This window comes from Petaurus breviceps, unplaced genomic scaffold, assembly GCF_028583685.1.
Source record: "Petaurus breviceps papuanus isolate PSGF00001 unplaced genomic scaffold, PetGlider_PUasm1.0 187, whole genome shotgun sequence".
Taxonomy (NCBI): Eukaryota; Metazoa; Chordata; class Mammalia; order Diprotodontia; family Petauridae; genus Petaurus; species Petaurus breviceps.
The window spans coordinates 14,428,539-14,444,008 of NW_027185799.1; the positions used below are offsets into that span (position 1 = coordinate 14,428,539).

General features: G+C 38.1%; 1 protein-coding gene across 1 annotated transcript in view; it reads right to left on the reverse strand.

The window, feature by feature from the left end:
- CCDC171 (coiled-coil domain containing 171) overlaps nucleotides 1–15,470 on the reverse strand; it is a 555,758-nt gene that overhangs the window by 331,812 nt on the left and 208,476 nt on the right. Inside the window, exon 11 of the mRNA XM_069090675.1 lies at nucleotides 6,222–6,360. Within this exon, the coding sequence (XP_068946776.1) occupies nucleotides 6,222–6,360 (139 nt within the window). The remainder of the gene's footprint in view (nucleotides 1–6,221; nucleotides 6,361–15,470) is intronic.

A 15,470-nucleotide genomic window follows, 5' to 3' on the forward strand; every position in this document is an offset into this window, starting at 1 on the left:
TGTTAGCTCACCATATATATATATAGCCCCTAGCTGTCAGTGTTCCCAAAGATACTGTCCTGGGCCCTCCTCTGTCTCTGTCTGTCTCTTCACCTATCCCTTTCCCCTAACCTTTCTGCTCCCCTCTCTTTCCCCTGCTCTCTCTGCCTCCCTTCATTCATCCACTTTCACTCTTGATGACCTCATAAATTCTTATGGATTTAATTATTATCTTTATGCCAATGAGCTAATCAAGCCCTAATCTCTCCCCTGAGCTACAGTACTGCACTAACAACTGACTATTGGACATTTCAAACTGTATTTTCCACAGACACCTCAAAATTCAGCAAGCTTGTTGGTCAGTCAACAATCAGTTAATCAGTTTATACATCCAGAACAGAATTCACTATGCTTCCATACAAACCCAACCCCCTTCCAAAAAACTCTTTTTCTTTCAAGACCCCTGCCATTCTTCCAGTTTCCCAGGTTTGTAGCCTTGGCATTATCCTCAACTCCTCACTCTCACTCACCCCAAACATCCAAACAGCTTCCAAGTCCTATCATTCCAACCACCTCAGTGCAGGCCTTCTTTGCCTCCCACCTAAATCACTGTGACAGACATCTGGCTGGTTTCCTGCCTTCAAGGCTCTCTCCGTTTCAATCTGTCCAACACATGGAAGCCGGAGCAACATCTCTTCAGTGCAGACCTGACTCTGGGGCTTCCCTACTCAGCCAACTGCAGCGGTTTTGTTGGGCTTTTCAAGTTCTCCACATAACCCAGCCCACCTTTCCCACAGTCATTCACTCCAGTTGGCCTTCTGTTCCTTACATGTTTTCACCATGCCTTTGCACTGACAATGCTCCATCACTAGAGTATAATCCTACCTCACTTCTACTCCAAAGAACCTCTGTCTTTAAAACAGAGCCCAAGGGGCAGCTAGATAGTGCAGTGGATATAGCACTGGCCCTGGAGTCAGGAGGACCTGAGTTCAAATCTAGCCTCAGGCCTTTAACATGTACTAGCTGTGTGACCTTAGGCAAGTCACTTAACCCCAACTGCTCTGCCTTCCCCCCTCCAAAAAGACAAATTAAAAATAAATAAATACTCAGCGAGTAAGAGCGCCGGCTCCAGTGTCGGGATGACCTGGAGATAGAATCCCAGGCTCAGACACTCAGCACCACACCCAGAAATAACTGGCCAGGTAACCTTGAACAAGTTACTTAACACTGATTACTTTAATAAATAAATTAATGAATAAATAAATAAATAAATAAATGGATGAATAAATGAATGAATGAATGAATCATAGTTCAAGCATCACTTTCTATATAAAGTCTTTCATGATACCTCAATCACAAGTGCCCTGCCTAATTACTTTATATTCATTTATGTTTATTCTGTACATACTACTTATATTAGCTTATATGTGACAAATAACTGATACATATATCAAAAATGATGAGAATAATATAACATGAATATATTTAGATTTATTCTGTATATATTTATAAGTATTTGTCTTCTCTGTTAGGCTATAAGATCCTTGAGAAGACATTTCATTTTTTTTTATTTGTAACCCCAGGGCTTAGTGTAGTACCAGATACATAGTAAGTAATTAACAAATGCCTGTTTAATTGATAAGATGAAGGGTGTCCAGTGAAAGGCAACCAAGATGGTGGAGGTCCCTGAAATCATACCATAGAAGATGGTAGAGCAGAAGCACAAACTTGGTGCAGGCTCCCCTCCGATCTCTTCCAATACACGTAAAAAAAAATGACCCTAAACAAACTTTAGAGCTACAGAACCCACAAAGAGAAACAAAGCTCCTGCTGAAAGAAGCCCAGCAGTCTGACAGGAAGGATCTATCACACCAGGCTAAGAGCTGAGTGCAGCCACATGTGAGCTGTATAGTTCCCAGCACCAGGGCAGCCCTGAGCAGCAGCAGGCCGGAATAAACTTCAGGAGAGAATCACCATCAACTGTGGTGGTTTCCAGAATTATCAACCCATAAATGCCAAAAAGAAACTAAAAGGTCAATGTGGAACTTTGTGGGAACAGAGGGGCCGAGAGCATGGTCCAGCCCCTGCCCCTGGGGCAAGAAGTGGCAGATGCATGGTGGCTGTGCCAAGAGCTCCTGGCTTGCAGACTGCAGGGGGACCACGTGACCATTCAAAGGATAATTGCTCTTGATTTAACCTGCTTGGATCTTGATTGTGGTCTTGGGTGATGGTCCTGGGATGTATGACCAGTGAGCCAGAGCTTGTGGTATCTGTAGGGAGGGTGCCCAACTAATAGCTCCAGTAGCTGCAAAAATCTCAGCAATTTGGGGAAAAGCTCTCTCCATTCTGGAAGCAGAGTTTTACTGTGGCAAAGCGCTCAAAATTCAAGTAATTGACTGGCAAGATGAGCAAGCCCAGGAAATGTAATCAAACCACAGATTCCTTTTTTTGGGGACATAAAGGATCAAGGCATGGAGCAGGAGGAAGACAGCAAAGTCAGAACTCCTGCATCAAAGGCATCCAATAAAAATATGAACTAATTACAGGCTGTGGAGGAGCTCAGGAAGGATTTTAAATATCAAGTAAGAGAAGTGGAGGAAAAATTGGGAAGAGAAATGAGAATGATGCAAGAAAATCATGAAAAGCGAGTCACCAGCCTGCTAAAGGAGACACCAAAAATACACTGAAGAAAATAACACCTTAAAAAATACACTAATTCTAATAGAGCACTGGCACTGGAGTCAGGACAACCCGAGTTCAAATTTGGCCTCAGACATTTAACACAAAAAAACTAGCCATGTGACCTTGGGCAAGTCACTTAACCCCAATTGCCCTACCTTACCCCCTCCAAAAAATAAATAGACTAACTCAAATGGCAAAAGAGTCTCAAAAAGCTAGTGAGGAGAATACCTTAAAAAGCCAAATTTGCCAGGTGGAAAATGAATTTCAAAAACTCACTGAAGAGAATAACTCCTTCAAAATTAGAATGGAGCAACTGGAAGCTAATGACTTCATGAGAAATCAAGATACTATAAAACAGATCCAAACAAATGAAAAAATAGAAGGCAATGTAAAATATCTCAATGGAAAAACCACTGACCTGGAAAATAGATCCAGGAGAGATAATTCAAAAATTATTGGACTACCTGAAAGCCATGATCAAAAAAAGAGCCTAGGTGCGGCTAGGTGGTGCAGTAAATATAGCACCAGCCCTGGAGTCAGGAGGACCTGAGTTCCAATCCAGCCTCAGACACTTAACACTTACTAGCCATGTGACCTTGGGCAAATTGCTTAATCCCAACAGCACTGCCTTCCCCCCAGCCCCTCCCAAAAAAAAAAAAATAACAAAAAAATAAAATAAAAAATGGGTATTGCATCTCTGGTCTTTCTAATAGTTGAGAGACGGGGTGAAGAGAGAGAATTTGATATGGTCATTCAATGAAATAGAGGATTTTCAAGTATTCTTGATAAAAAAACAGACCTGAACAGAAAATTTGACTTTCAAAGCAAGAGAAGCATGAGAAGGTAAACAGGATAAAGAAACCATAAGGAACTTATTAAAATTGAAGTATTTACATTCCTACAGGGAAAAATGATAATGTTAACTCATAAGACTGTTCTCAGTATGAGGACAGTTGAAGGTAATATATATGTGTGTGTGTATGTATATATGTGTGTGTATGTATAGGAGCATGTATGTGTATATAAATATATATGTGAGTGTGGGTATATGTATATTCATGTATACACAGACAGAAGGCACAGAATGAGTTTAATATGAAGGGAAGACATCTAAAAAATAAAATTAATAGATGAGAAAGGAATTTATTGGGAGGAAGAGAATGGGAGAGATAGATTAAGGTAAATTATCTCATATAAAAGAGGCAAGAGAAAACTGTTACAATGAAAGGGAAGAGCAGGAAGGTGAAAGGGAATGGGACAACCTGATTCTCATTGAATCTGGCTTAAGGAGGGAATAACAAACACACTCAATTGGGTATCTTACTCTACAGGAATATAGGGTAGTAAGGGATGAGAGGGGGGAGTATAGAAGGGAGGGCAGATTGGGAGAGAGGGTAGTTAGAAGCAAACATTTTTGAAAAGGGATAGTGTCAAAGGAGAAAATGGAATAAGTAGGGACTGGGATAGGATGGAGGGAAATACAGTTGGTCTTTCACAATATGACAACTCTGGAAATGATTTGGGTAACTGCACATGTATAACCTATTTTGAATTGTTTATCTCTGCAGTGGGGGTGGGTGAGGAGGAAGGAAGGGAAAAAACCTGGAAATCAAAAGTTTTAAAAACAAATGTTTTTTTAAATTGTTTTTTACATGCAACTGGGAAATAAGATGTATAGGCACTGGGGTATAGAGGTCTGCCTTGCCCTGGTCAAAAGTTGGGGGGTGATGGGGGAAGATATAGGGGAGAATGGATTGAGGGAAGGGGTATTCAGTGGGCTTGCTATTTTGGGGTAGGGGTGGGGGAAAGATGGGGGAAAATTGTTACTCAAAACCTTGTGGAAAAGAATGTTGAGAACTAAAAATAAATAAATTTTTAAAAAAGGAAATCCTACTATATTAATAACTAGATGATGAAACTGGGAATGTTGTTTATAGATAAAAGATTTTGATAAGAAGGAAGAAGACAATGATAGCTGTTTTTAAGCATTTGAAATATTTATGCCATGTTGAACAGGGATCAGAACTGTTCTGTTTGTGCAAAAACTAAGAGCAATGGATAAAAATTTGAGTGGCTGATTTAGGTATCATATGTAGGAAAATGTCCTAATAATTAAAGCTATCCAATGTCTTAGGAGATACCTTGGGAGGTAGTATGTTTTCCTTCCCTACAGTCTACTATATAAAGGCAAGATGATTGCATGTCCAAAATACTAAAGAGGGGATTTTTATCCAGGTCAAAGTTAAATTGCATAACTTCTGGGAGTTCTTCCAATTTTGAGATTCTGTGATTCTGAGTTTGCAGAAGAAAAATCCAAATTATATTTTTCCTCACCTACATGCTACAGAGACAGGAATTAGAAAGGAGAGTCTAGCACAGCCACCATTGTGTCTAAAGTTCTATGACCAAATTTCAAATTCATACAAACTGCCAAAAATTCTCTCAAATTCGAAGTACACCAGATATACCTAATCATAACCATGATGCATACAAAAGTTAATCAGACAATGGGGGCAATTCAAATAGAGCTAAAAAAATTTCATTCGGGCATGAGTTGCTATAGAAACCTTTCCTTTAAACAAAGGAAGCTAGTAATGACAAAAAACTGTAAACTTACTTAAAACATACTAAAATCTTTGGTGATAAAGAGTTACTGACAATGAAGTAATGATCATAAAGATGGGTAATACTAACAGAAGAGTAAAACAAGGAAAAACATGAGGCAGGGGAAAGAACACTGAATTCAGGTATCAAAGGACACCAGTTCATATCCTACTTTTACCACTTCTTCCATGTATGATCCAGAACTAGTTACTTAGCCTCTCTAGACCATAGTTTCATCATCTGTTAAATGAGGGCTTAGACCAGGTAATCTAGAACATTCTTTCTAATTCTAAACCTATGATCTATCCGTCTACAACCAGCTATACTCTTTTTTTCTGTGGAAAAAGTTAAGCAAACTGAATAGGAGAAGCAGATATGGCATGAGCAACCAGATTAAGGAATTATAGGAGAACTTCAAGGTCACAGATCATTCAATGTTAAGTAGACAGAATGTTCAGAGATATCTAGTCTGCCCTCTTGGTTTTTGTCAATTAAGATTAGGTCCAAGTAGGTAAAATTTCCAAGAAAGTCATACGGTATGTGTAGTAGCGTAACTGCAGTAGAGAACACATTCCTTCTAAATCTTTGCCAGTTCTCTTTCCACTACATATGCTCTTTGAGAACCTCAGAGGAGTTAAGATTTATGTATTTAAAGGAAATAAAACTTGTACTGCATTTATTTTTTTTAATTCCATGCCTTAAGACATATTTCACTAAATCATACTAGTCCCTCCCCTTCCAAACACAAAAGAAACCCAAATTAGTGATATTTACAATATTCATTAGTTAATGTGACTTAATCTAGCATATCTAAGATAACCATTTTGAAACTATATCTCAGTATGTCAGTAAAGTTATTTTCATAAAACTCTTTAGTTTATGGCAAAAAAAAAAACTACAGCACATCAACTTTTGACCCAATAAAGTAAGTACCATAAGGTATTTTTTATCCTTACCATTGCTAGTTCTTCCTGTAATTCACTGAAACTTTTTTCATTACTCTGAAGTCTCTTTGAGAGGTCCATAATTACTTTCTTCTGTTCCTCGATCTCTTCATTTAGTTTCTTGTTTTTAGAGAAACACTCTCTTTCTAATCTGAAAAAGTAAAGTGTCAAAGAAGGTTTTTCAAATATACTTTTGTCAATGGCTATTATACACCCTTAACAGAACTGACAGATGTACTATATATCATGTTTTCATGCCATAAGGCATTTAAGGTTACCTTTCTTTTTTTTTAATAAAAAGGATTCTATACACTGAAATGAAAGATTTTTTTAAAATGGTACCTCCCCTTACGTTATTATATGTTTGTACTGTGCCTGGGGTTATAAATAAAATAGATTTGGTGGTGCTGGTTAGGCCTCCAAATTATTTTTGATGGACATACCACATTAGCTTAGAAGCTTCTACAAGACTAAGGAATTGTCTTACTTGACCATTTTCAAATAAAGTAAAAATAATAGAATTGTAGAATTCACATAGAAGTATTCTCCATCCATACTAATTAAAAGAGTAAAATGGCAAAGATAAGCAAAAAGAAATTTACAATCAACTTTAGATTCCTTATACGATGTTGAGTCCAGAAGGCTGACCATGTTACTTGCCCTGGTGCTATTTGAATAAAATACAGACTTCTATAGTTCCAAGTTAAAGACCATTACAAACTGACTCCAAAAAAATCAATCAGCACACACTTATTAAGCAATTCCTATGTTTGGGCACCATGTTAAACACTAGGTACACAAAGAAAGACGAAAATAAAGTCCCAGTCTATTTTCCCAAGCCTCAAATCCAATCCATTCCAGTCAAATCAGCCTATTTGTTGGTGCTGACATATGAAATGTCATCTTCACATATGCCTAATGATGCACTTCTTCCTGAAAACATCCTAATGATGCACTTCTTCCTTAAAACTTACCTCAAGAGCTAACTCTTTAAGGTGGCTTTACCAATCCTTTCAGCTACTAGTCCACTCCTGCAATTGCTCTGTATTTTCTTTATAACATTTATTTGTATATGTGCATGTTTTCTTGGTTGACAAAATGTAACCTTCATGAGGCACAATTGTTTCATTTTTGTATTTGTAACCCTAGTCCTTGAAGAAGAAGATACTAGGCCCTTAATGTTTCTTGGTTGATGCCCTTAGGAGATGAATGACGGAAAAAAATGTCCCTTATGCACCAAGAGATTCATCACAACATTTCTGGGGGATTTTTAATAATAAAAAATCTGAAACATAAATATATGTCAAATAACTTGGAAATACTTGAGTATACTGTGCTACATAAATGTTTTTATTATTATTATACCATAAGAAATAATGAATATGAAGAATTCAGGGGAAAAAAGACTTATACTAACAGATTTAGAGTAAAGAAAAGTAGAACATGGAGGGCAATATTCAGAATGACTACTTAATATTAAAGTAGGAATGAATGAAATTAGGTATAAACTAATATTTCACATTATATACCAAGATAAGTTCCAAATGGATATATGTTAGACAAAGGTCATATTATAACCCATTCAAAAAGCAAAGAAATTATCTTTGGAACTACTGATGGTGGAATTACTCATGCTCAAAGAAGGGAGAGACTAACAAAATAAAATGGACAACTTTGATTACATAAAACTTTCAAGTTTTTGCACAAATAAATGTAGTCAAAATAGAAAGGGATGGATAAATAGAAAAGGTGTTGCAGCAAATTTCTCTACTAAAGGTCTCATTTCTAAGATATTTAAGGAGATGACTCAAATTTATAAGAACAAAAGTCATTCCCCCACAGATAAAATGTAAAATAATATTAAAAGGCTATTTCCTAGGGAATAAATCCAAGCTATCAATAATCATATTTTTAAATGCTTCTAATTACTAATAGTCAGAGAAACGCAAACTCAGAGGTTCTACTTCATATTCATTAGGTTGGGAAAGAAAACAGTAAGCAAAATGACAAATGTTGGAGGAGCTGTGGAAAAGCAGCAGACACATTAATACACTCTCAGAGCAGTGAACTGATGCAGCCATTATGAAAAGTAATTTGGAACTATGGTCCAAAAAGTCACTAAACTGTACATGCTCTTTAGCTCAACAATATACGAGGCCTATACACTAAAGATATCAAATAAAGGAAAAAAGGATACATAAGTACAAAAACATTTATAGTGGCTCATTTTGTGGTGGCAAAGAACTAAAAAGTGAGCTGGTGCCCAACAATTGGGGAATGGCTAAACAATTGTGGTATATGACTAATACAGAATAATATTCTGTAAGAAATGACAGAAGAGATGGACCAAGGAAGACTTGGAAAAAAAAATATGTACAGTCAAGTTAAGAACCAGGAAAACAATTTCTACAAGAACATGAACACTGTAAAAGACAATTTTGAAAGACTTAAGAATACAATCAATGTAGTAACCAAGCACAACTCCAGAGGACCAATGATGAATAATGCCATGCTCATCCTGCAAGAACAGTATAGACTCAAGGTACAATGAGTATATATTTTGGGCTATGACCAACATGAGAATTTGTTTTGCTCAATGATGCACATTTATTATTATGGTTTGGTTCTCTTTTCATTCAACTGGAGAGGGAGATGAAATACAGTAGTTCTGTATCCTTCCCCAAACAGGAAGAATACAGAAGAAAGACCAAAAGAATTAACAAACAAGCAGGATAGTTTGAGAGTTAAATGTTAAGTATTTCATATTTTTTTAAAAAGCAAGCTCTACCTAAAAGATTGACAGTTTCAAGTATAATCATTTCCTATTCTGCAATGTATAAATAAATGCTTATTTTATTTGGTGTTTCTTAAGTTCAAGATAAAAAATTAAATAATATGGAAAAAACAGATATGAATGAATGAAAGAAAAAGCATATATTAAACACTATGTGTCAGGCACTGGGCTAAGAATTGAGATATAAATATAGGCAATTAAAATAGTCCATGCCATCAAAAGCTTAAAAAATAAGGGAAGACAACACTTAAAGGAATGGTAGCTCTTGATTTTATTACTTTTTTTCAGAACCAGGGCTAAGGTATGAAGATGGCTAAGAAGTCGTGTGGCAGTTCTGGATCCAGCATCAATAAGGTGAATACATTAATAAGAAAGTCAAGGGCAAGAATTTAGAAGTTCCAGGTTAGAAACAGAAGCTAACGTATAGGAGTATGTTCAAGGAAGATATGGTAACACACAGAATTCAGGTCAAATAAATAACCAACATTAATTCCAGATTATACCACAATTTACTTAACAAGCATTTATTAAAGAATCTACTATGTCTAAGGCATTATGATAAGAACTACATATACAATTACACAATTTAAAACTAGTTCCTTCCCTCAAGAATCTTACATTCTTCCTATAGGAGAAACACAACATTTACACAAATAAATAAATATAATTAGAAAAGGGAAATAAAATACTAACAACTAAGGGTATGAGAAAAGTTTTGGATGGTATAGGAGATGGTATCTGAGATAAGTCTTAAAGGAATCTAAGAATTTAAAAAGTCTGAAGAGGGAGTATACTTCAGGCAGGCTGTGAAGCTGTACAAAGGAAAAGAAAGGAGACAGAATACTGGATGTGGGGGACAACACTTTTTTGTCTAAGAGAAACTCTAAGAAATCCTAAGAACACCTCTCTTTGGCCACTGATGAGCAATTGTAAAGTAGGCCCCAAATAGGTGAAAGTGAGGACTACCAAGACCAAGAGCATAAACATTCTCCCCTGAATATATACACAACAAAACCTTCTTGCACTGAGTAACACCAGTGGCCATTTTAAACAAAATCACCCACAAAAATGTGAAAAACATGGCATGAAACAGACATAAAAATGATACCTGTTTATAGTAGGAGAGTTGCAACAAGAAGACAGAGCATTGTCTTGTTCAACTTTAAATGGGAACATGCATGCCAAGCAGATCAAATTTTTCAATTCACTGCACATGTCCATAAGTGACCACAAAAATCCTGTGAATAGGGTAGCTAGGTGGCACAGAGAATAGAGCACCAGCCCTGGAATTGGGAGGACTTGAGTTCCAATCCGGCCTCAGACACTTAACACTAGCCATGTGACCTTGGGCAAGTCATTTAACTCCAATTGCCTTGCCTTCCCCCTTCTAAAAAAAGGCAAAAAAAAAAAAATCCAGTGAATAATTGATTTGGGGGATTACAAATTTTACTATGTAGACAAATTCTCAAATACAGAATCTGCTGATAATAATGATCAATTTTAACTTGGAACCAGGACTAACAAATATAGCTTCCATTCCCCATGTGTGTCAAAGAGAAATTTCAATTTTGAATCCCCTCACTTTTTGAGTAAATCCTGGATGAATATCCACATTATCCTAAGGAAAATGAAAGAAGAAGATAGACTACTTCACTGATACTTAATAGAGTGTTTTTCCTGAAGAGATTTTCTTAAGCTGGGTCTGAAGCTTTGTTTATCAGCATTTCAATTTCTTCATCAAGTTCAATATCTCTACAGTTCCTGCAGCTATTTCTGCAAGGAGGTTTAGGAGCCTCATGAGTTCTTTAAGGGTAATCCTCTTCATTTCTGCATTGAAATAGGTGGCTTTCTGTGCTTTCTCTGCCATCCAAAAGTGAGTCCAGTTCTTGGTTGTCTTCAGTGCTTTTCTTCCATTTTCCTTCAAATCATATTTACCACATCCTTTAGTGTCTCTTTCAAACTTTATATAATCTGTGGCCCTCAATCTCCCACTCAGCAATCTTCTTCAAATACTATGTTGTTTTGACTTCAGTCACATGTATCTCCCTTAACCTTTTGGCATTTGATTATTTAGATAATCACTGATTAGGTCAACTCTTCACATTTTTAATAAATTCTGTCAGTTTTCCTTGAAATTAAACTAGAGTCATAACTAGAAATTCTACAACCTGAAGTAAATTCAACTGAGACAGGTGTATGGAGGGAAAGGTACATAGTGTATGATGCCTAACCTTGGTTGGAGTATTCTGGAAACAGAGGCTATGTGTTCAACATGGAGAGATGTTGGAGTAAAGATTGTGAGTCTGAACATAATAAGAGGAAAGGAGTGACTGGCAATTCAACAAATCATAGTGACAGATATCTATACAGGTTGAAGTGAACTTTAAAGGACAGATGGATAATAAGTGGAGGCAGCAGAAGGAGAGAGCTTGAAAGGGACAGTAAAAGTCGGCTCACCAGAGGGAATGGCGGAGGCGCCAACTGTTTCAGGGAGAGAGGACTGACAACTAAATGGAAAATAGAGTAACAAGGGGGGCGGAGCCAAGATGGCGGAGTAGAAGCAAGACCTTCCCGTGGCTCCGGCTTCCACCCTCCCCAATCCATGTAAAAAGGGGACTCTAAACAAACGTTGGAGCTGCAGAACCCACAAAATGACACAGAGAAGCTAACCTCCCGCTGAGGACAGCCCAGCAGGAATCAGCCAGCACAGCGCTCTGGGAGCCAAGCCCAGCACCATGCCGAGGCTTTAGCCCCAGGGCGGGCCTGACCAGCCACCAGCCAGAGGGACTCCAGATCAGCAACAGCTGTGGCCGTTTCCAGATTTATCAATACATAGATGCTAAGGACAAGGTGAGAGGCCAGTGCAGTCTGGACTTTGGGACCCAGGAAGGGGGAGTGCGTGGCTTTTACCCCCAGAGCGAGAAACCGCTGAGATGCCAGCACAGCCTGCCAGCGCCACGTGGCGGCTTCAGCTCCTGGCCTGCAGAGTGTAGGGGGACCAAGCACCAGTCTGAGGGGTCATCGCTCTTGCTTTAACCTGCTTGAATCTGGATTGCAGTCTAGGGTGGAGGTCCTGGGGTGTGTGTCCAGCTTGCCAGAGCGTGTGGAGACCTCAGAGAGGGCACCCATCTAATACCTCCGGCAGCTGAGAAAACCCCAGCGTTTGGGACGAAAACTCCCCTGTCTGGTGGCAGAGACCTACTGTGGCAAAAAGCCCAAAAGTCAAGTAATTGAGTGGCAAAATGAGCAGGCAAAGGAAACAAAGCAGACAGAAGATTCCAACATTACACTCCTATTTTGGGGATAAGAAGGAGCAAGGCATGGAACAGGAGGAAAACAGTGAAGTCAGAACTCCTGCACCAAAAGCTTCAAAGGAAAATACAAGCTGGTTACAGGCCATAGATGACCTTAAGAAGCAGATAAGAGAAGGGGAGGAAAAATTGGGAAGAGAAATGAGAACAATGCAAGAAAATTATGAAATGAGAGTCAACAGCCTGACTGAAGAAAATAATACCTTAAAAAACAGACTGACTCAAATGGCAAAGGAGGCTCAAAAAGGCAATGAGGAGAAGAATGCCTTAAAAAGTCGAATTTGCCAGATGGAAAAAGAATCTCAAAAGCTCACTGAGGAGAATCATTGCTTCAGAATTAGATTGGAGCAAATGGAAGCTAATGACTTTATGAGAAATCAAGATGCTGTTAAACAGATCCAAACAAATGAAAGAATAGAAGGCCATGTGAAATATCTCATGGGAAAAACCACTGACCTGGAAAATAGATCCAGGAGAGATAATTTAAAAATTATTGGACTGCCCGAGAGCCATGACCAAAGTAAGAGCCTTGGAAAGCATCCTCCAGGAAGTTCTCAAAGAAAACTGCCCTGATGTTTTAGAACCAGAGGGCAAAATAGAGGTTGAAAGAATCCACCGATCACCTCCTGAAAAAGATCCCAAAAAGAAAACTCCTAGGAATATTATAGACAGGTTCCGGAATTCCCAGATTAAGGAGAGAATATTACAAGCAGCCAGGAAGAAACAATTTGAATATTGTGGAAACACAATCAGGATAACCCAGGATCTGGCAGCTTCTACACTGAGGGATCAAAGGGCCTGGAATGTGATATTCCAGAGGTCAAGGGAGCTGGGATTAAAACCAAGAGTCACCTACCCAGCAAAACTGAGTATCATGTTTCAGGGGAAAATATGGTCATTCAGTGGAATACAGGACTTTCAAGCATTCTTGCTGAAAAAAACAAAGTTGAACAGAAAATTTGACATTCAGATACAAGAAGCAAGAGAATCATGAGAAGGTAAACAGGGAAAAGAAATCATAAGGAACTTATCAAAGTTGAGCTATTATTTTTTAAACAATCGGGGTTGAGTGGCTTGTTCGGGGTTGCACGGCCAGTTGTTGTTTCTGGGTGTGGTGCTGAGTGTCTGGGCCCGGATTTGATCCGGGTCGTCCCAGCACTGGAGCTGGTTCTCTTGCTCGCTGAGCCACCTGGCCAAAGTTGAACTATTAACATTCCTACATGGAAAAACAATAATTGTAACCTATGAAACTTTTCTCAGTAGTTGAAGGGATTAGAAATATATATATATATATATATCTTTATATGAGGGTATGCGGGCATATGAATACATATGTGAATGTGTGTATATACGTTTACAGGTATACATAGATAGAGGGCACGGGACCAATTTAACAGGAAGGGATGATACTTAAAAGCTTGTTAACATAAAAAAAAAAGGGACAGTAAGGAACAATACTATGCAAATTGTTCCTCCTGGTACTGTGTGTCAAAGGATGTAAAAAAAGAATGGTCAGCCTTAGAAGTACGCTATTCTGAGAGGAAATCTAGGTTTCATTGAGTACCAAAGAATGATAAGTTCTCTAGAATGAAGGATAATTACAAAAGGGAGTGGGGGAAAGAGGGAATCCAGAGGGTATGATGGAAAAAAAAACAAGTATGTAAGGATAAGGGCTGGATAGGAATGAGAGCATGAGCAGAGGCACAGGGGAAAAGAGCTTTAACCTCGGCAGAAAGCAGTTCTGAATCACAAAGATTAAGAGAACACGAGGTAGACACTTGCTGGTCATCAAACATGAGAAGTATCAATTATAGAGAAGTTAAATCATCTCCAAGATTTGAATTAGAAATGTGATGAAGTATCTGCAGAGACTGACTCTGAGGTGGCATCCATTTCAGTTAATTTCACAGAGTAGGGAGGTTCTTCAGTCAGTTAGTTGTTGAATGTGAAAAATACCAAATGTTAAAATCAACAAATATGTTTTGAGGAGTTAGTCTATGCTAAGAGAAGGGAGCAGCAATAACAGACACTGTCCACGGTGTATACTCTATACCCTCGATGAGTTTACAGGTGGGAAATGGTGACAAGCATACACCACCCTTCCTGATCTTGTACAAGTGACCTGAGTGAAGTAGATCCACAGAGCAGCCAAAATGATAAAGGTTCACTAGTAGCAAAGAGAGAAGTGATCACCACTGATATTTTGAAGTTAGCTCCAACTAGGCAAGTCAGCACAGCTGGTCATCTAAATAGGGGGGAAAGAGAGAAAATACATACCACGTCAGAGAGTAATCCCTGGTGCAATGCTGTCAATTGCCCAGTGCTACTTCTGGTTTAGGTCATTTGTGCCATTTCTTATAGCTAAGCACCATTCCACATGCAACCAAATCCTAGGCTAAAGTAAGGCCTGTCCTTAAAGACTTATTTTGTGGCTTATACTTTAGGTTTTTAGACAAAACTGGATGGCAATATAATTTCTCCAGCAACTCACTGTACTGCATGATAATGTCCTCAAAGCCCTGATTCAGCAGGTTCCTACCATAGCTCTTCTATAATGTGTCGAGAGTCCAATAACAATTTTTTTTTTCTCAAACTGGCATTAGGATCACTGGACCTGATGGACCATCAATGGCTTTCTAATGTTAAAACATACTTATTTCCTTTTAGTTAGAAAATGGTAAGATTTGAAAGTTAAAAGCTATATATACTGTTAATTGTGATATTATATGATTTTAATTGTTTTTTTAAGAGAATCACTGAATCTCAATATTGCAAATATCTTCAGAGGTTACATAATTCAACCTGTACCTGAACAATAACGGCTGCTACTACATACATGTGAAATGATTATCCAACCTTTACTTAAAATCTTGCAGAAGGAGAAGCCCATTAATTCCCAAAGCAGCCTATTCCACTTTTTGATAGTTCTATTTTTTTAAATTTCCCTTACATCAAACTTAAACTGAAATTTTACAACTTCTACCTCTTAGTCCAAGATCTGACTTCTGAGGCCAACCAGAACAAATCTAATCCATCTTCCATGAGACAATCCTTCAAATACCTAAAGGCTATCACAGCCCTGCCAAGACTTCCCTTCTTCATGTTAAACTCTGCCATTTCCTCTGTCTGTTTCATAATATATGAACTTAAAGCCCT